The following is a 20522-nucleotide window of genomic DNA, read 5'->3' as shown; positions in this document are numbered from 1 at the left end:
AGACCCCTTGAAGAAATCAGGACAGAAGTGGTCGAAAGTGGACAAAAGGGATGGATTAAAACCCCAGGTGTAAACGGGAATGTTTCTCGCTCGTCTACTTTGATCTGATCCGATCTGATTGACCAAAACACATTTTAATACCAGCTGTAAACGGGGCCTTACATGCTCACAGCAGCATGTCTGTGTATCTATTAGCAGTAGCAAGTCCATACAGTACTTGCTGTGCAGCAACATCAAAGTCTAGTCCGATTAACATTGACACATTAACATTGACACACGCGAAAATTTCGAGAGTCGTCATGATTGAAATAAATGCACCTTTTGGAGGTATATAAGATACAGAGTTGTCCTTTTAAGAGTACTGCCCCAGTGACAAACTGTTGTACCACTAAAGGTAAAAGTTTTGCACTTTTTTCTGCCAGTGCATCATGTACGGTTTCTCAAATCTTTATGTAACCATTGCAATGCCTCATGTTTCCTGCCAGACTCGTGCTGTGCTCTCACAGACAGATGCGGTTACCAGGCAACCGCTCTTGTAGCTGTATCAGTGTGATGCTGTAGTGGGGGGATGCTGCTCTCTGTGATGCTGATCTGCTCTCCCATTGGCTACAACTCCCTGACCAGTGGCCTGATTGGACAAGTGCGTGTCACTCAGCATCTTTGTGTCTCCCACTCTGTGATATGCTTCGGAGGAGGAGTCTATGCAGCAGAATAGGCAGAATGTTTACCCCTCCCTCATTCTTTTGCACAAACATCAGTATGCCTACGCACAAATCCAGCTGTCATATGTTTACTTCTGATTTCAGGAAAACCCAACAGGAGTGAATTGACCGAAAGGGTCCTCTGGGTGTAGATGCGTCCCAACTGAGCCAAGAGATTCCTCATGTGTTTTTTCTTCAGCATTTTTTGTGGAGTTCACATCCTGTAGAGTGTCATCAGTCTCTTCGCATGGACTTACCCCTCGTTTATCCCATGACGCTTTGCAGCAGACCTCGATGCTGATGGATGAAAAATGGATGGTGTGTTGCTCATTCCTCAAACACACACACACCTTCACAGACACCTTTTGTACACACCAACTCAGCAATGGAACTGAATGAATATATCAGCATCTGAACGCGACTGCTAGCACAGCGATGTGACAGAAGGTAAGAGTGTTTTTTCTATGAACGTCTTGTTTTTCATTGCAATTGTCATGCTTGCTTTGCTGTCTGAATGTTTACAAGCAAAAGTGAGCCATGCGATCCTCTTTAATCACCCTAAACTACATCTCAGAGGCCTTTTAAAGCTTTTAGACCAGATGGGGATGTTTATGTGTGGCAGATCTGGGATTCCCTCCCCCACCCCCCTCCCCTCTGATAATCTGTTGTTTATATTGGTGCAAAACAAGATTACATCAAGCACATCAAAACCATCGTGTAGATCTTGTGGTTTATCTCTGCTTGGCTCATGTGACCTGCATTGAATATCAGCCACTGGAACATCTCTCTCTGGCAGACATTAAAACACCGGTAGCATTTTCTAACCATTCCACTCATGCTTTTTTAACGCTAATCATGAAACTCCTCCTCTTTGCAGGATTGGTAGAGCTGCAGCCCCGCCCTTGGTTCCGTCCCAGAATGCTGAGCCCGGTTCTCTGTTCAGACCTCGCAGCCTTGGAGCCAGAGTACACTGAGGGTACACACACACACACACACACCACAAACTCTCGTGGATCTACAGTACCAGTCAAAATTTAAGACACACTGATGTTTCTTGTAAAGGCTTTGCTGAAATACTTGAAATAGTTTTGTTGACATAGATAAATGTCTTTATATGACGCAATCAACAAGTAGTAACAACTTCAATACTGTTTTAAAGCACCTTGTGAAGTCTTTGAGAGAACGAGTATGCATCAGTGTTTTTTTAGTATCATTGAGATACTATTATAGTTTTTATTAATAGTTTAAATTATTTACATATTTTCTGTTTTCATTTTAGTAATTTTGTTATTTTTCATTTTTATTAGGTTATATATATATATATATATATATATATATATATATATATATATATATATATATATATATATATATATATATATATAATGTATACATAAGTCTTTATAGATTTTATTAATTTTCATTTCAGTTTTAGAGTTTTATATTACATCAAGAATGAAAATTAGAAATGTTTCTTTGGCAACTAGTTGAAATAAAATAATTGTAAGGTTTTTTAACATTGTATTGTATTTCAGTTAACTTTTATTTCACGTAACACATTCATTTTTTGTAATAACCCTGGTGTGCAGAACATAATTTCCATATTTCCATTTGTGTTTCCATTTGTGTTATTTCATAGTTTTGATGACTTCCCCATTATTTCAAAATGTGGGAATTAGTCATAACAAAAAGTGTCCAAACTTTTGATGAGTACTTTAACTAGACAGAGACCCTTTTCGACCTTTGTATTGGTTTTTACACATCGAATGTGCACACCTTGACATAAAAAATGTTTGGATCTGTATTCAAATACAAATATTACATTAGTTTACTTTGGCAAAGCAAGGTTTGACTCAGGCACGTCTAATATTGACTGAGCAGATCTGCAGTTTTATTGACAGCACATTACAATAAATAGAGGCCTGTGGATTTACAAAAAAAAAGTGATTCCTTTCTCAGATCAACCAAAAGAGTATTTTGATTCACATACAAATTATTTCTTTTTCAATCGTGTCTGTGTTTCAGCGGATGTCATCTCTACGGTGGAGTTCAACCAGACTGGAGAGTTCTTGGCCACGGGTGATAAGGGTGGGAGGGTTGTCATCTTTCAGAGAGAACCACAGGTGAGAGATATCTCTGACAAACACTCTTTTCGCTCAGTTCTGCCAGCAGCAAAGGTCATACATTGTATCTGGCCCACACACATCAAGCTGGTTTTAGTGTGAGTTGTGGCTTGCTGTGCGTGGCCTTTGTTTGGTTTTACTTTGACGCTGCCAGAACTGAGCCATATGTGCCACAGTTGGCCCAGATGAGGCCCGGATATATATGCTATTGCCAGCCACACTCAGGTTGAGTATGTGGGCCAGAAGAATGTGGGAGATGTGGGCCACAACTGGGCCAGATGTAATTTGCTATCTGAGGTATATTAGCAGATTTGAGAGTTTACGTAAGAATTATTTTATGAATGATTTAAGCAAAAATTCATTCCCCTCATGTTTTAAGAATGAGGCTCAATACATTTTTAATATGCATAGCTTGTTTACTTTTTTGGGTTAACTTTTTATATACAGATGCCCTAAAAGCTAACAGACAATTAACTCATAATTCCTTTATGCTAAAAACAGTTTGTTATCTTGTCCCGCTACCTCTCTCTTTTAGGGCGAATATAATGTTTATAGTACATTTCAGAGTCATGAGCCTGAGTTTGATTACCTGAAAAGTTTGGAGATTGAAGAGAAAATCAATAAGATTCGCTGGCTGCCTCCACACAACCCCGCCCACTTCCTCCTCTCCACCAATGGTAATCGCTAAAACTCTTGATTGCATTAAATCATACAATGCCAAAGCACAGGGATGAATCATTAATAATAACATACCTTTTTTGATTCTTGTCAGATAAGACCGTAAAGCTGTGGAAGGTGAGTGAGAGAGACAAGCGAGCAGAAGGGTATAATCTCAGAGACGAGGAAGGCAGACTGAAGGACCTCTCAACAGTCACCACTCTACAGGTGTGTGGCATTTCTCAGTTCTTCTTTTCTGTTTCTTCTCATTGCCTGATGTGAGTTTCTGCTGGTGCAGGTCCCTGTCCTGCGGCCGATGGATCTGCTGGTGGAGGCGACCCCACGCCGTGTTTTTGCTAACGCACATGCATATCACATCAACTCCATCAGTGTTAACAGCGACTGTGAGACGTACCTGTCTGCTGATGACCTGAGAATTAACCTGTGGCATCTCAGCATCACGGACCGCAGCTTCAGTATCCTCATCATTTTACCGTGAGAGAGAGCTGCAAAGAGATATGGATAAAACTAGATTTGAAAGGTGCTAAGGTGCTTTGAGTGGCTTTTAGCATGTTGCTGAGCACTAAACAACATGGTGATCAATCTTTTTAGCAGATTTAGCACATCAGCTGTGCGTGAGTTTCAAATTAAAGGTGACCTATTATGCCCTTTTACGAAGTCTTGATTTTGTTTTTGGGGTGTACTAGCATATGCTTTCATGCTTAATTGTTAAAAAAAACATTATTTTTCACATATTTTACATTATTACAGCTCCTCTTTTCCCAGTCTAACCCGAATGTGTTGTTTAGTTTCTGTTTTGATGAAACTCCTCCTTCTGAAATGTGGTGTGATTGGTTAGCTGGCCCAGTGCGTTGAGATTGGCACCGCTTGGCGGAGAAGTGAGTGTTCGGGAAATGTCACGTCCCTTACCATAACCGCGAGTTTCATCTGATTAGGTGTAAATATAAAGGATGGCGGCAATTTCAAACCTGGTTCAGACCCTGACAATGTTAACAAACAAGAGGAGCATCCAAAACAGATTTCATGCACAAGAGGAGCATCCAAAACAGATTTCATGCACAAGAGGAGCATCCAAAACAGATTTCATGCACTTTGCAAGCACAGATTTCACAGGACGTTTCAGAGTAGTATGCTTTTTTTGTTGTAATTACATTACTTATAATACAAGCAGTAATCGATCACAAAACCAAGGTTAATTTTCCTTAGGGGAAGTGAACAGTCTTACAAAAGCTACAGTAAACACTATATCAACACTAATATTGGATTGCAGGCGAGCGGAGACAAAGCTTTGCCCTTTGTTTACATTGTTGTTGCAACAACAAAAAACTTATAATTGGAACTGTTAATAGAAAAGGCAACTACAAATAATAAGACATACTTACAAGTTGTGATCCACAAACAACAGATTGTCCAGACAAAGTGGAAAATTTATGTTTTGTGTAAATGTATCTGTTTGGTCCCTTAAAGGTACAATATGCAAGGATTTTTCGCCACCAGGGGTCGCTAACCTCTTACAATAACAAAGGCGTATACTGATGACGTATATTCCACATTAAGCTGAATTATGGATCTTGTCGTCAAGCTGATGGATCTTTTATGGATGAGTGAATACATTAATGTTTTTAACATGACTGTGGTATGAAGCAGGGCGCGATTGCTAGAAGTATACCAGCGCCACACGCAACGCGAGTCCTGCGGATATAAAAGAATAAGGACATTTCATTCTACCGAACTACACGCAAATGCTGAATTAATACTCACACAGGACAGTTTATTATGCCTGGTTCAGATTACACGATTTTAGCCCGATTTTGGCACGATCCGTTTGACGTAGGGTGTCGTGGGGATTCGTAAACGACAACGGGCGTCGGCACGCAAGATTCGATCGTATCATCTCGTATAGTGTGTCATAGTGGGCGACAAGCTACAAAAAAGACTAGCATGTTCAATTTTTTTTACGGTCGTCCACGACGGGTTCCATCACATGTATGAGGTTGACCAATAGGAGCACAGAAGCTTTGCCGTACACAACTTTCAAATGACGAAACGAAAGAGAGACGATGGTGCTATTAGGTGGAGTTATGACATGGAGGAAAGGCTCGTAAAAAAAATTTTTTTACCTCAAGTTCTCTTTGGAGGATTGACAGCCCATACTGTCCTCTTCGAGCAATCCAGGAACGTGTCCATTGTCGGGTTTTCTTTCTTTTTTTCAAGTTTTTCTGAACACAGGACAGCCAATACAACACTCAACGCTTCATCCATTGTTTGTTTACGTTCGTTTCCGGAAGTCACTCGCTAGTGTCGCATTCTCAATGACATCACACGCGTCGTTAAAGACGGCACGCGATGACTGGTCAGGAAGCAACGTGTAGTCTGACATTTTTCTTGTCCACGACACGACAAGATTTTAGGAGTCAAAGTCGCGTAATCTGACACAGTGACTATAGTAACAGACAAAAAAAATCGTGTAATCTGAACCAGGCATTAGACGAATCAAACTTGAGGTAATGCAGCGCTGTTTCACTTGCTCTAACAGTTACACTATCACACTAAACGGCATTTGAGTGTGTTGAATGTTGTTAGTTAGGTTGTGTGTTGGCTGTATGAGACTAAGTACGTTAAGCTAGATCAACATTAGAATAACATACAGATCATCTTCTAACATTTCATCATGTTGAACTAAATAACATAGATTCGTTTTATGTACATTTGCTCACCTGTCTAAAAGTACATGCAACACTCGCATCTCTGTCAAGTCTATGTCTAGGCATACGAGGTCAAACCTGGCGGAAACCGAGGGTAACGCGGATATGACATCATTGACTGTGGACTCCTCACCCCTGCTGACACGCCCCGTTTCCTTGGTTAAAATTGAAATTTTCTCACGATTTACAAATTGTTTGAAACATTTGGGATATTGTAAGTAATCAACTAAACAAAAAATATAACATTGGCCTAGTGGTTTTTTGGTACATAATGTACCTTTAACTAGATGAAGCAAAACTATAGGCAAAGTAAAAAGCAATTTTTTTTTACTTTGCCTATAGTTTTGCTTCACTTAAATCAAAAAGATTCCCATCAAATCTGAATCAAAGACTGTATCACAGAATCAACCTTTGCATCTCTAAACAGCACACAGAAGTGGTATTAGGTTCCTGAATAAATCAATAGTGTTAAACTAATCGCTTGAGTGAATGATTCAATAACTTATTTAAGCCCCTTTCACACAGCACGTTGATCCCGGGAAATTGCCGGGAAATTGCCAGAACACCTTCTGTGTGAACGCAAACACGTCCCGGGATTGATGCAACATTGCCGTGTTCAGTCCCGGAACGCGCGCTGTGTGAACAAAAGCCGTAATCAATGCCGTGTCGTAATGATGGCGCTGAAGCCGGGATCGTTCGCCAGCGTGAAACGGTACGTAATGCGCTAGCTTATGATCGAATCAGCGAAAAAAATTAACAAGTGTGGTTTCAAGAGAGAGAAATCGCAACTCCTAAGCAAACTATAGACGCTGCTGAGACATTACATGTCACATCGATGTCACGTGATTTTTACGGGTTGTGTGTGTGAAATCACTGGCAGTGTGAATGAACCAATGTCAAATGAACCCGGTTCAAATCCCAGGTCACTTTATCCGTGTATTTTCCGGAATCTCTGTGTGAAAGGGGCTTTAAAGAGTCACTTGACACTCTAGGCTAAACAGTTTTGTACCTCACATCTCTAGTTCCTCTGCCAACCCTCCACCAACCCATTAACGTTACAGAACAAATGGTGCAAGTGAATAAATTACAAACTAGTTAGCTACAGTTACAAAACAGTTAGCTACAAACTAGCTAGTAGTTACATGTCGTAGCCTCTTTGTGTTCCAGTTTAAGCAAGAACCTGCAAACGGGTGGCGCAACCCTACAGAAATCCAGAAGAAAGCTTTTTGTTTCTGACTTTTTGTTAATAGTTACTGTTAGAAATGTTGTTATGAATTAGTGATGATATAAAACCTCAGTTTGTCAGGGTTCCTCAGTGAGTTTCTGTCAGATATTGTAGATTTAAAGCCGGAAAACATGGAGGACCTCAGTGAGGTGATCACAGTGGCAGAGTTTCACCCTGACCACTGCCACCTGCTGGCCTTCAGCAGCAGCACAGGAACCACACGCCTCTGTGACATGAGAGCTCGCGCGCTCTGCGACCAGCATGCCAAATGTAAGCCACGCACATGCATATAATGGAAAACCATACTGCCAAGTACAAAATTCTTCTGAATGTTCTGATTTTGTTGGTCTTGAAACAACATTCCTGTCAACCATAACCTGTAACTACCCCTGAAATCATCAATTCCTTCAGGCCTAAACCTAAAATCTTAGTGGTTAGCAGTAATGTTGTTCCAAAGACTTAAGTTCAATTTAATTTAATCTAAAAAAAAAAAAACACTTTTAATAGGCTAGTGAATTAGTAAATATGTCCCTATTATATTCACTAATTCACTAGCCTATGAAAAGTGTTTTTTTTTTTTTTTAGATTAAATTGAATTGAACTTCCTGAAGATATCCTGAAGCACTTAAACTTTCAGATTTGAAACTCAATTTGCCATTGTCCATATTTAATGTAGGGTCAGGTGATACTTGTTTACATTCAAATGGTTGTTAATGTCATAATGCTTTGAATTAAATGAAGTGCTTTTATATCTGTGTGCTCACTCCATTACAGTGTATGAAGAGGCAGTGGATCCAGCCCGCCGCTCGTTCTTCTCAGAGATTGTTTCCTCTGTGTCAGATGTGAAGTTCAGTCACAGCGGCCGCTACCTGCTGACTAGAGATTATCTCACTGCTAAAGTCTGGGACCTCAACATGGAAAATAAACCTGTGGAAACATACCAGGTCTCTCACCTATTCACTCACTCAAACATATACACAAACTCACACAGTGTTTTAGCTAGAAGGGATCCAAGCCTCTCAGTGCATGAAGTGGCCTCACTAACCCAAAAGTAGCATAGAAATATTGTTTTGGACATATACAATGATAGTACCATACCAGTGGTTTTCAATTTTGAAACTTCCTCACGTAAAAGAAATAGTAAGTGTGATATTATAAAGAGAAAATGTTGTTTGCTACATTAAACTGACTTTTATAGTTATTGCAATAAAGCCCAACATTTTTTTTACTTTGTGTTAAATTTACAGTTTTGTCTGTTGTCTACCCTATGTTAGGAGTATATTATTATTATTATTAAGAAAATATATAATTAAGTAATTGTTATAATGAATCAACTGTTTTTAGCTGAGACTGAAACTAAAACTATTAAACATTGTTTTCTTTAATTAAATAAATCTGAAATAAAATAAAATATAAACATTAGATGAAAAGGTTAAAATTAAAACCCTTTTTAATAAATGAAAAGTAAAAATGTTGCCTTGGCAACTGATTAAAATAAAATTTCAGTTGAAGTTGAAGTTAAAGTACTAAAATGATTCAAACAAAAACGGAAATAAAATTAAAGCTGAATAGAAAAAACTAATAAAAATGAAAAAAGCACTTAAAATTACTCAAACTTATTCAAAAGAACACTGAAAATATATATATATAATAAAAATTGAATTCAAAATATGATATTATTATTAAAATATAAATATATAATTATTATATAAATATATGCACATTTGTCTTTAGAAAGTAGAATGAAAACGTAATAAGGTAAAATTAAGTAAAGTAACCATGGAGGACTAATAATATATAAACACCAAGGCTGTGTCCGAAATCGCCCCCTATTCCCTCATTCACTATTCCCTACATTACTCCACTAATATAGTTCACTTGAAGGAGTGAATGAAGATGAGTGAGTGAATTCGGACGCTGAGTGCGCCAAGTGGGCTGCTGCTTTTGCATTGTTTGTGTTTGCTGTTTAATAATCATTTAAAACATCTTAAACTCTTTCATGGAAACTATGTATGAACCTTAATGAAAAAATGTAATCAATTAAAAATGAATTTATACCTGTATGATATTACGCGGTAGCCACCTTGGACCAGCGGTTTGGAAAATGGATGAATCAGCTGCTGGCGCCATCTTCTGGTCAGATGCGTGAATTCATTCGGTGCGCGAGCTATTACGGCTATTCCCTAGCCATTGAGCGCACAAAGGTTGTACAATCGTTATTGCGGTGCATTGTGGGATTGAATGAGTGCACTTGATAGCGTCCACTATGGTTTTGGACACCACTACAAATGGCTGTACCCTGCTGACAATTACATTGTTAACTACACGGCACAAGCTGATTGGTTTCTGTCGCATCTGCAGCCGATGAGCTTGCTGATCGACATGGAAATAGTTGGTCAGTGTTTGCTGTGGCAGTTTGCAGCACTTTCAGAGTACTTCTGAAACCCTCCATCTTCCCCAGCTCCACCTGTATAGATCTGCTACGGGTTATATCATAAATGCTATTTGTGCAGCAACAGTATGTCTTACATGCTACTGCTAATAGATACACAGACACGCTGCTGTAAGCAAGTCTCTGTATTTGCTCTGACCAGACCAAATACATTAACATTGTCATATCCATTACCGTACAAAAGAGTTGTCATGATAGAAATAGATCTTCAGGAAAAGGAGATGGCAGCTCCATCAAACATCTTGATGTAGTTGAACAAAAAGCACCTCAATGGTGAGACCTTTAAAAATCCTTTTAATTCTCTATTGAAGAAAAGCCAAAACCAAAATGGTTTTATTTAATTACAGATTATGTTTTTAACCTACAGTATAAAGCAACATTCCTGTCCTATATCATGACTTCACAGCATTATCATGAGCGCTTAACTTTTTTTGTACAGAATTCTCTGTCTCATTTTTGCTTGTCTTTTTAGGTCCACGACTACTTGCGAACCAAACTGTGCTCTTTGTATAAAAGCGATTGTATTTTTGACAAGTTTGAATGTGCTTGGAATGGAACGGACAGGTGAGGCCCTAACCATAACCTTTACAACACCACCTTTGACCTCTGAAATATAACTCGAGTGGATCCACATGCTGTGCATCTGTTCCCTCTCAATCCCTCTCTTCCTCCGCAGCGTGATAATGACGGGGGCTTACAACAACTACTTCCGAATGTTTGACCGGGCGAGCCGGCGTGACGTGACTCTGGAGGCCAGTCGTGAGATGTGTAAGCGGCGCGCCGTCCTGCAGCCGAGGCGCGTGTGTGTGGGGAAGAAACGGAAAGAGACGGACGTCAGCGTGGACAGTCTGGACTTCAGGAAGAAAATCCTCCATACCGCCTGGCATCCCAAAGAAAACATCATCGCCATCGCTGCCAGCAACAACCTCTACATTTTCCAGGACAGACTGACGGCCAACGGACATCACAACACACCGGAAATACAAAGTGCGCCTCCCAAATGACGCACCCAAATCTGACTTTGTAATGTTACACAGTCTTGTGGCACAAAACACGTCCAAGATCCAGTCCTTTTTATTGCCCTTTATTATCACATTTCCCATTTGCATTCAGTGTCACCAGTATCAGAACAATCTCGAAAAACTATTACGAATACAACCCTAACAATTGAATAATAGAAACTATAACTGTGGTTTTGAATGAAAATGTATCGCTCAGATTCAGTGCTATTGCATGGCATGCAGTATGAACACTCGGGTTAGATAATGTTCAGCTACCCTGAAACATACAGATCGCACATGCATGTTTACAAAGCTGCTTGCTCATCATGAACAGGGCTTATTTAACAATAATGATTGTAAGCGAATCAGAGCCTTGACAATGCTTTACAACGCTCTGCACTGCTTGTATAGAATTTCGTGTCTGTTCCTTCTTCTCAGGCTTGAGTTTTCTTCAGTTTTCTTTGGTTTGACAAAACTGCTCAGGGACTCTCTAAGGCCTCTTCCTATGTTCAATGGCAAAACTCACAAAAACGAAATCCAGAACAAGCAGAGGACAGGATGTAGGAATTATGGAGGTCTGCTAAGAGACATTGCTGGAAGGAAAACAGCATGTGGAGGGATCAGTTTCAATGCTGAGTCATCACCACCCCCACCTCAATGTGTAATGAGCATTCCCAATTCAACGCTTTTGAACACACACTTACTGGTTGGATGATTTTATTTAATGTGTTGAAGAAACAGCTCAGCCAAAAATGAAAAAGAAATTCTCACCCTCATGTCATTCCAAATCTGTTTGATTTTCTTCCTGAGGAGAAATTCAGCGGGATGTTCATGCTGCTCTATTTTCCCCACAATATGAAAAAAACAACCCGGCAATTCGTTTGAATTTTACGAGGTGGCTAATTCGTACGAATTCATACGATCTCACTCGTATGAATTCGTACGTTTTTTGCTAAATCATACATATTTTACGAGTTGCCCAATTCGTATGAATTTGAATGAATTAACTACCCCTGACCCCGCCCCTAAACCCATTACTGGGGTTTAGACAAAACGTACGAATTCGTACGAGTGAGGTCATACAAATTCGTACATATTAGCCAGCTTTTACTCACTCGTACGAATTGATCGTGAGATAGCGTTGGAAAAAACACACAGTAGTTCTACGGTATCTTGCAAGGTCATTGCGATTCTGCGTTTTCAAAATTGGCACAGTTAAGAGACATGCAAGGACCAATGTAGTTTGCCGCTGTTGGCGTCAAACATAGCAAGCTTGAAAATGTGTACATGTTTTTTAATGGTGCAGTGACCGTTTTCAGCGAACTTAAGCCCTATTCTGACAGGATTAGTTTAACATGAAGAGGTGGGGTAAAGTAATTATCAGCAGAGCTTCTCTGTGATTTTAGTCCCGTCAGAATGTGCATCACAGAAATCATTACGGACAATGTCAGTAAAGATTAGGCCGACTTTTACCTACTGTAAAAAGGTCTGGAAAAATTACCTCAGGTTATACTAATCCCGTGAGAATAGACCCGCTGTAAATATGTACGTACATTTTCATTCATTTCCTGTTTTAAAGTAGTTTTCCACGGTTTTTCAAATATGGAGGCGCTTGAAAATCCATTCAGTTGTGTTCTAGGCGGTGGGACAAGTCTGTGGCAAAACTCAAGTGTTTCCCACACCATTCAGATCAAAAGAAGGTCGAAAGCACTTGTTAGAGGCACGAAACTTCTTTTAGCGTTAGGTAAGTGCCTATTACCAACATAATCCAATTTTTGAATTTAATTAATACCTCATTCGACTGGACTTAACTGTTTTATATATATAAATATATAATTTATTATATGTGTTTGCGCACATGATATCAGGAAGCATAATAATACACACATGATGACAGGAAGTTGACGGCAGTGTGTAAATCGAGTTACCCCTCCCACTTCTGCTATCTCTCATCCCGTGTGAATTGGCCATTAATATAACAGAAGTCATGTGGTAAAATGATATTACTCCATCTAGCCTTGTAAACCTGATCCCGTTCGAAAAGAGCTATAAACAACTTAAAGGGGTTAATCGTCACTGACAAAAAGTCTGTTCTTATTGAATAGGCTTGACATGAGTCAAATACTGCTTAGCTTGAGTAGGAAATACTTCTTAGCAAACTTGTCGACTTGTATTGTTTTGTATTGTATTGATTTTCAACCTTCATTCTGACCCTCTGTCTGAAAGTATCCCTTTTTTGAAGGGCGTCTCCTTTAAGGCTTGTGAGTAAACGGCAACTGTGTGTTAAATTCATTATCAAGATAAAACCGTAATTTACAGAAAGCATTATGAAATCGTTTACTTATGGTTTTTCAATGCAGCTGCTGTCAGATCCAATCCAGCTGACTGCTTCATCTGCCAACAAAAGTGTGTTTGCGAACTCTCCATTACTCTGCCTCGTTTACAAAACAAGATGCAGTCAAATTCTCTTAACAAACATATAATCCTGCGACGCGATCCAGGACGCCATTAAAAATAAACCATCCACTTGTCTGTCTCTGGGATCTTTCTGAATTTATAAAGAAATGAGCAAATGAGCTGTTTAGACTGGACGCGTCAAAGCGAACGATCCTTTACTCTTTTACTTACTCTTCCTTTAGTCCTCTTGTCAGTAGACAAGAGTGTGGAGTGAAGTCAGCGAGCATATTTACTGTAGACAGCGTCAGTGATTATAATGGGTTCGATTTGATTTTTTACACAATGCTAGCATTCGGCGGGCCCTATGGTGCAGTGATGTGTAACTATTCGTCGATGTCTTGCACTCATAGACAGTCATATGCAAATGCATTTGCCTGTGTGATGTCACAAGTCCTCCAAATATCAAAAAGCACCGTTTTTGGAGCTTGACTAAATAAATGCTTTGTTTATAATGAGGACGTTTTAAGCTCTGAAACTTGCCAGATGTTTTAATGGTTCACTGATCTCTTAGATGTCAAAAGATCAAGGCAAATTTAATTTCTCATGTCATGACCCCTTTAAATTTTGGTCTGTTCCATACACTACACTAAAACCAATGGTAACATAAAATGGTTTTTTTATTATTATTCAGTGAAGCCTTTCTGGAGCTTGGTATTCCCAGGTGAACATTCTTCAAAACTAGTTTGGAAATACACGAGAGTGAGCAAAGAATAACAGAAAATTTGGGTGAAGGACTCCTTTAATACCGATTCTTCAGAGCAAGCTAATTTACAGCTTTGAGGTAAGATCACAATTCCCCTGTATACAAACTATTTGCAGCATGATGCCTGGTTGGTACCTTTTGTCTGCATTATTGATATGATGTGATGACCAATGTCCACAAGAGGGCGTTCACAGTGATTGTGTTGTTTATATTCGGAAATGGTTTTAAATACATAGGAGAACTGAACCTCCACTATTTCTGTTGTCCTGGCATATCTTTATGCATGGAAGTGCGATAAACTCACAGAAATGTTGTCTTGTCGCTTAACTCTGACTTTTATTTCATTTAAAATAATTCATACAAATGCATACAGTCACAAACATTTCTTTTTGGACTCTGTTTAACAAAAAATATTAATATCTCATAGTATATATAGTATGTATATTGCTAGCCTACCACTTTACCAGGAAGGAAACTATGTAGGCGATAGAGAGCTGCAACTATCCCGGCATCCTCAAAAACAAAAACAAACAAAAAAAAACACACGGTACAATCAAGTCACACACAAACAGGCAAGCATTACGCCAGCTTTGCACAAGACAAATTTGTTTTTGTTTTGTTTTGTTTTTTACTTTTTGTTCACAATCTGAACATTTTTCTGTTTCCTTTTTTAACCTTTAACACATAAGGTAATACATGCTCCAAAAATAAAAACATACTGAGTGTAGTTCTTTAATGTACTGTACTTAGTTTTGACTACAAAAAGACAAATGGGTACAAAAACAATGCACTATGTGGTTTAATTTAAAAGGAAGGAAGGAAGGAAGGAAGGAAGGGGGGAAATACATTTTCCTGAGAGGGTGTGCAAATCCCGCCTCTTTCGGGGCTTTTAAAATCAAACGAGTGAAAGTAATATGCTTTTTATCGCATCTTTTATCAGGTGGTGAGATGCCTCCTGTAAAGCGGTTTCAGGTTTTTTTTATTATTTTTTTATCATCTACAAACCATTAATCGTGTCCTAAAAACTGTACACAAACAGGTTACATTCATGTAATAGCTACTGTTGTTTTAACAATGAAACCCATTAGACAGACAAAAGAAATAACAGATAAAAGATCGCCCACTGCACTTGGACAGACTACAATCTAAAACAGCAGGATTTTGCATCAGGGAGAAGTTAACTTTGTTTGAAATCCACACGGTTTTCTCTTTTTTTTGTTGTTGTTTTTTCCCCCCACTAGTACTTCAAAGAGCGCAGTCCACCAGCATCGGTCAAAGAGTTGGCTACTTTGGAGTCGTGGTTGTTTTTAGTGGCTGGTTCTGAGCCCGGGAGCCTGTTTCCGCTGCTCTTCTTTGGGGTAAAGAAGGACCAGGAGAGTTCTATAGTGGTACGGAGAGCCTTTGTAGAGGGGGGCTACAACTGTTCGTTGGGGTGCTGCTCTCTATCGGGTTCGGGTTTTCCGGTTTGGCCGGGTGAGGGGGCGTGTGGAGGGTGGGCTACGGTGGGCAAGCTGTGGGTTATGGGCACGGCACTTGGCATGATGCCCTCCACTGGTGGTGGTAGACCCCCTGAAGCGAGGCTCACTATGCCCGGGGGGTACCTGCGGAAGGGGAATAATGTTAAAACCTATTAAACACCTGCAATAGAGCAACTGTCCCAGCAGTGAAGCCCTCCATGTCTCTATGAAACTACTGTGTGTGCATAATGGTTGATTAAAACAAATCTGATTGAATGGGCCAAGTTTAAATGTACATACATCATGTGCTACACTCCCATTAAAATTTTTAGAGTCAGTGAGATCTCTTTTTTTTTTTTTTTAAAGAAATGTATAGCTTTATTTAGTAGGGATGCATTAACCTTATCAAAAGTCACAGTAAAGACGGTAATAATGTTACAAAATATTTCTGTAAAAAAAAAAAAAATGGAATTCATCAAAAGAATCCTGGAAATATTCAGCTTTACAGTCACAGTAATAAATGACATATGAAAATATATTAAAATAGAAAATAGTCATTTTAAATTGTAATAATATTTCACAATATTAATGTTTTTACTGAATTTACAAAAATATACAGACTTTTGCATGCACACGAGAAACGTTTCACATGAGCATGGTCATAATTTCCGGTTTATGTATACTATAACCTATTTCCTTTGTGCGTCACTGCCATCTTACTCTGAAGTAAAAGAGAGCATGGATGTGCATGAAATAACAGAGATCAGTTTGCTCAATATTTGACTTTCGTTAGGGCAGTATCTACAATACCAAAGCCTTATGTCTGCTTTGGGGGCCGAGAAACTGCGCTGCGAAATGGGCTGATGCCACAATATGCGGCTCAGTGTGCATCGTCCTATATGCTAAGTTTAATGGTTCATAATTTCATTTTGATTTTTGATTTCATTAGGGCAAAATATTTATATTGCCCCATAAAAACTTTAACGGCCAATTAAAAAATTATTGCACAATAGTTTCCCATGCACACGTGAAAGTCTGTATAATTTTATATTTTTGCAAAGGTCCCTTTAGGGGCTCTGTATATTACAAAAAGATTGGATTATTATTTTTAATAATCTTTTTTTTTTATTGGAAGTTTGTCATATAATTTTGCTGTTCTATAAAAGCATTAAGCAGCTCGAGGCCGTGTGTTATAGTGATTTTATAATGGCACGGAAACACTAAAACTGTGTTTTTCAAGGATTGTTTGTCTTAAAAGCCATGGAAAAGTAATGGAAATTTCACTAGTGAATATATATTCTAGTTATACTTTAGTAATCAGGGCTTGACATTAACTTTTTTGCTCACCAGTCACTGTGGCTGGTGGTTTTACAAAGTGACCAGCTTAAAAAAACTGACATATAAATATTTTTAATATTACTTATAATATGGCAGCAGGTATATAAGGCTGCTGTCACTTTAAGACCTGACATACTGATTCATTATATTGTTACACATGCGTTTTCTTTCTCAACTTGAATACTCGCCAAGACCGGCATTTTGACATTATTTTGTGTGTACTTGACTGTTTAGACGCAACAAGCAGCAAAAAAGATCTCAATTTAGTGCTGAGTGCGGCTTTATGTGCGTGCACTTTGGGTGTGAGAACACAATATGCGGGAATGAGTACAATGCACCAACAATATTCATCCGGAGCAAATGAAATGAGTGAATGATGGGAGGCGGGTTTGTGTGTAACTCACTGTTGGAGAGATGAGAGAGAGAGAAAGCTCAGCTGATAGGGTGTATCTATTCTGTTGAAAATGAGTATTGGAAGTGTTATTCATATTCATATTTCAGCATCGATATGTATCGAAAAATAGATATTTTTGACAAAACTACATTGCACTTATTTTATTATTTCAGATGCCTTTTCGAAAGGCTACAATTGAAAAATTTACATATTATATATAAAATTCAACCTGCCAAAGTGACTAGTAGGAGTGACTGCGTTACACGCCACCGCTGAAATCGACCCGCATTTGGCGGGTTGGCGGTTGTTAATGTCAAGCCCTGCTAGTAATGTTTGATTCATGAGCAAATCATTCATTTGAATCGGTTCTTTTCAATGAATAAGTCATACAGATTAACATATTGGTCTGAATGATTCATTGGCAAATCAGTCTTAATCGAAATGATTTCAACAATCCTTATCAAGTACTCACAAATGACTGGAAAGGTCACAGAAATTCACCGCTAAAAAACTGTGGGAACCCTTTACGTACCCTGTCCGTCAGTTTCAAAATGTAATAACTTAGATTGTAATAACTTAGTCAGTAGATATTAAACAATTCTTGTTTTTGATCATTATGAGTTTTTTTTCCTGCAAAATATGTGCATTTTATATAAGCAATTCTGTGTCTCATCTCATTTGCTGCCATTAAAAAGTGTTATGTATATATCATAATTAATACTGGCTCTCTAGATCCTAATGGAAAATGAACCCACTTTAGTCAACCACTAATTATTTTCCCCACACACTTGGCTTGGGCGTCATGACATCTTGATGAAAGATTGTGAAGACTTTTCTTATAACATGCACTTATGTGCAATAAGACCAGGAACACATATTAAGAAGTCCAAAATGGTCTATTTTGACATCATATTAATTTAAACCACAGTAAAAGCAATCTTGCATTGCCAGTTGTGCATTATTGTTTTACAGCACCATCTACAGTGCTTAGCATAAGTGAACGCACCCATGCTAAAGTTGACTAAAAACAGGAATAAATAATCATCTTTTGAAAATTGATCTTAATGCCTTCATTTAAAAAACCTTTAAGGACACCAATTTTCTTTGTGAATTGAAAGACTGGAAAACTGGAAGACCATTTGAACTCACTCTCGTGCACTATCAAGATGAAGGTCTCACCTCCCTCATCCTAATCTACATCTCTTTCCCTCGACCCTCACTCCCTCCCACTCGTGGTGAGATCTCCCAAACTCACACAAGAATCTAAATGGTTTAATGTAAATGATTATCATCGAGTTTTATACATGTTTGGTATTATTTGAAATGTCTCAGTGCGACTGGTACAAATGTCTCATTCCCAAAGAGGTAAACCAAAAGGTAATAAAGCTCTTAAGAGTTTAGAAATATCTTCCACACAGAAGGGTGAGTCTCTGAGTTAACACCTTCCGACCATTTGTCTGAATGCAATTTTCACTGCTAGCAAATGGTTACCCGCAAGGTAAATTTCCACTGTGAACCCATATTTACATTTAAAATGAGGTCTGTCTATATAATGAAATGCAACGAGAGCTCGCGGCCTTTTTCTGTATCTGACATCGGCCCGTGAGGTCGAGAGCCGAGTCTCTCGGCCTCCCGCATTTCTAATGTCGGGTAAAACATTTTTCCTCTTTGTTCTAGACGAGCATTTGATGTTTTGCATTGGTTATCTTTGAATTGATTATGAAATTGTAATGATACATTTACCAGACATATTAAATTGTTAAATTTGATTATTCTAATTGACTTTGACATTATTTTCATTCAAGAGTTTAAAAGAATAGTAAAACATTCGCTCACATTTAATGACGCACAGATATCATATAAAACCCTTTTAATTTATGGAGTCAGATGAAATAACAAGTAAATACATATGGCAAAATGTATTGAATTTAACCAAAAATTAACCAAAAAAAAACTTTGCCACTGTTTTATTTCAGTTAGGCTAATAGCTGGTTTGATTTGCATTGAGAGATGATCTTATGGAAAGTGCCCCATGCCAATCTCTAGATATGGTGAAGGGAATGTGATGATGTGGGGCTTTTTTAATTCCAAAGGCCAAGGGAACTTTATCAGGATGCATAATATCCTGGATCCATGAAATAACTGGCTTTTAAAAATAAAAATCTGCCTGCCTCTACGGGAATTTAACATAGGGGTGTCCTGACTTATGCACCCTGTATGTTAAGGAAGAAAATGTATTTATTTACGATACATCATTCATTCACAAAGAAAATTGGTGTCCTTAAAGGTTGGATTTTTCCTCATTTTTTTAATAAAGGCATTAAGATCAATTTCCAAAAGATGATTTTTCATTCCTCTTTTTAGTCAACTTTAGCATGGGTGTGTTAACTTATGCTAGGCACTGTAGATGCTGCATTCAGTTAAGAGGAATGAGTTTCTCAATGGTTTGTTGTACCTATAGGTGCCATTGAGTTCTGGATGAACAACAGCCTGTTCCATGCCGGCCCAGTGCGTGGTCTGTGTGAGGAACTCTTTGTTCACGCAGTTCTTCAGGCTGTCTGGAATGCGACCTGGAAGAGGAAAACAGCTTCATTACAGGGAAACCCAGAGTAATTGATCACAGCACATCAGCACAGCTACAACTAAAGAACGGTTTTCACTGGAATGTTGAAAGAGATCAGACACCCAGGGCTCTCAAATCATTTGACTGAGGCATTAAAAAGAGGTATTGATAGCGTACCGGTAATAGCTCGCCGGATCTCCCGCGCCGCCTCCTCCCGCATCTCAATGGAGGCCTGCTCGCTGTACCAGGCCGCGTGAGGGGTGCAGATCAGGTTGGGGGCGTCTTTAAGAGGACCTTGGCTGAAACTGTCACACACACATGCAGCTGTATAAGTCTGAGGGAAAATGACCTCAGTATAATAAGGACTTTTCACGATGAGACCAAGGAATTTTCCAGCTCTTTGTGATTACTGGATAAGGAAACAATCATTTTATATAGGTTGCACTCACAAAGAGCAAAATCTAGCCAATTAAATATTTCAGAGCTGAAAACTAAACCAAACTGAACTAAAATGTTCATGCCTTTTTAGATTTTATATTACAATGACTTTTCTAGAGCTGGAAATCCTGGAAACAGCCTGAGGTTTGATCCAGGGTTATTATCATTCCCTGAAACACTCTTGCTAACTGAGATAAAGCTAAAATATTTAAACACACACACACAAAAAATATTATATATATATGCACCAAAATTACTAACTGGAAATTCTATAACTTAATACAATA

General features: G+C 38.6%; 2 protein-coding genes across 10 annotated transcripts in view; one reads left to right on the top strand and one right to left on the bottom strand.

The window, feature by feature from the left end:
- Positions 1 to 732: 732 nt before the first annotated feature.
- On the top strand, positions 733 to 14882 carry ppp2r2cb (protein phosphatase 2, regulatory subunit B, gamma b). Its single transcript, XM_077235808.1, has 10 exons — positions 733 to 1148; positions 1579 to 1677; positions 2727 to 2824; positions 3360 to 3501; positions 3597 to 3709; positions 3780 to 3957; positions 7538 to 7702; positions 8207 to 8376; positions 10357 to 10448; positions 10561 to 14882. The coding sequence occupies exons 2-10, from the start codon at positions 1620 to 1622 to the stop codon at positions 10886 to 10888; spliced, it is 1344 nt and encodes a 447-aa protein (XP_077091923.1). The 5' UTR covers positions 733 to 1148; positions 1579 to 1619; the 3' UTR covers positions 10889 to 14882.
- The window catches only part of ctbp1 (C-terminal binding protein 1), a 35633-nt gene continuing 29472 nt past the window's right edge, over positions 14362 to 20522 (bottom strand). For 5 of the 9 annotated variants that reach the window (XM_077235805.1, XM_077235803.1, XM_077235804.1 and 2 more), the window contains 3 exons: positions 19975 to 20102; positions 19690 to 19804; positions 14362 to 15646 (listed from right to left, as the gene is read on the bottom strand). In XM_077235805.1, coding sequence (XP_077091920.1) covers positions 15460 to 15646; positions 19690 to 19804; positions 19975 to 20102 — 430 coding nt within the window. In that variant the 3' untranslated portion in view covers positions 14362 to 15459. Of the gene's footprint in view, positions 15647 to 17244; positions 17296 to 19689; positions 19805 to 19974; positions 20103 to 20522 lie in introns of all 9 variants that reach the window. The other 4 variants (XM_077235800.1, XM_077235799.1, XM_077235798.1 and 1 more) reach the window with 1 other exon arrangement.

Source organism: Siphateles boraxobius, unplaced genomic scaffold (assembly GCF_051911475.1).
Source record: "Siphateles boraxobius isolate OS27281-9 unplaced genomic scaffold, OSU_SipBor_1 2, whole genome shotgun sequence".
Lineage (NCBI taxonomy): Eukaryota > Metazoa > Chordata > Actinopteri > Cypriniformes > Leuciscidae > Siphateles > Siphateles boraxobius.
Note: the sequence above shows the minus strand (reverse complement) of the source record. Positions and strands in the feature narration are given on the sequence as shown.

Excerpts from the sequence above, each read along its gene's own strand:
- ppp2r2cb (XM_077235808.1), top strand. The coding sequence starts at position 1,620 with ATGCTGAGCCCGGTTCTCTGTTCAGACCTCGCAGCCTTGGAGCCAGAG. Across the intron at positions 3,710-3,779 it reads CAACAGTCACCACTCTACAG|GTCCCTGTCCTGCGGCCGAT; the intron begins GTGTGTGGCATT and ends CTGCTGGTGCAG. Across the intron at positions 3,958-7,537 it reads CATCACGGACCGCAGCTTCA|ATATTGTAGATTTAAAGCCG; the intron begins GTATCCTCATCA and ends AGTTTCTGTCAG.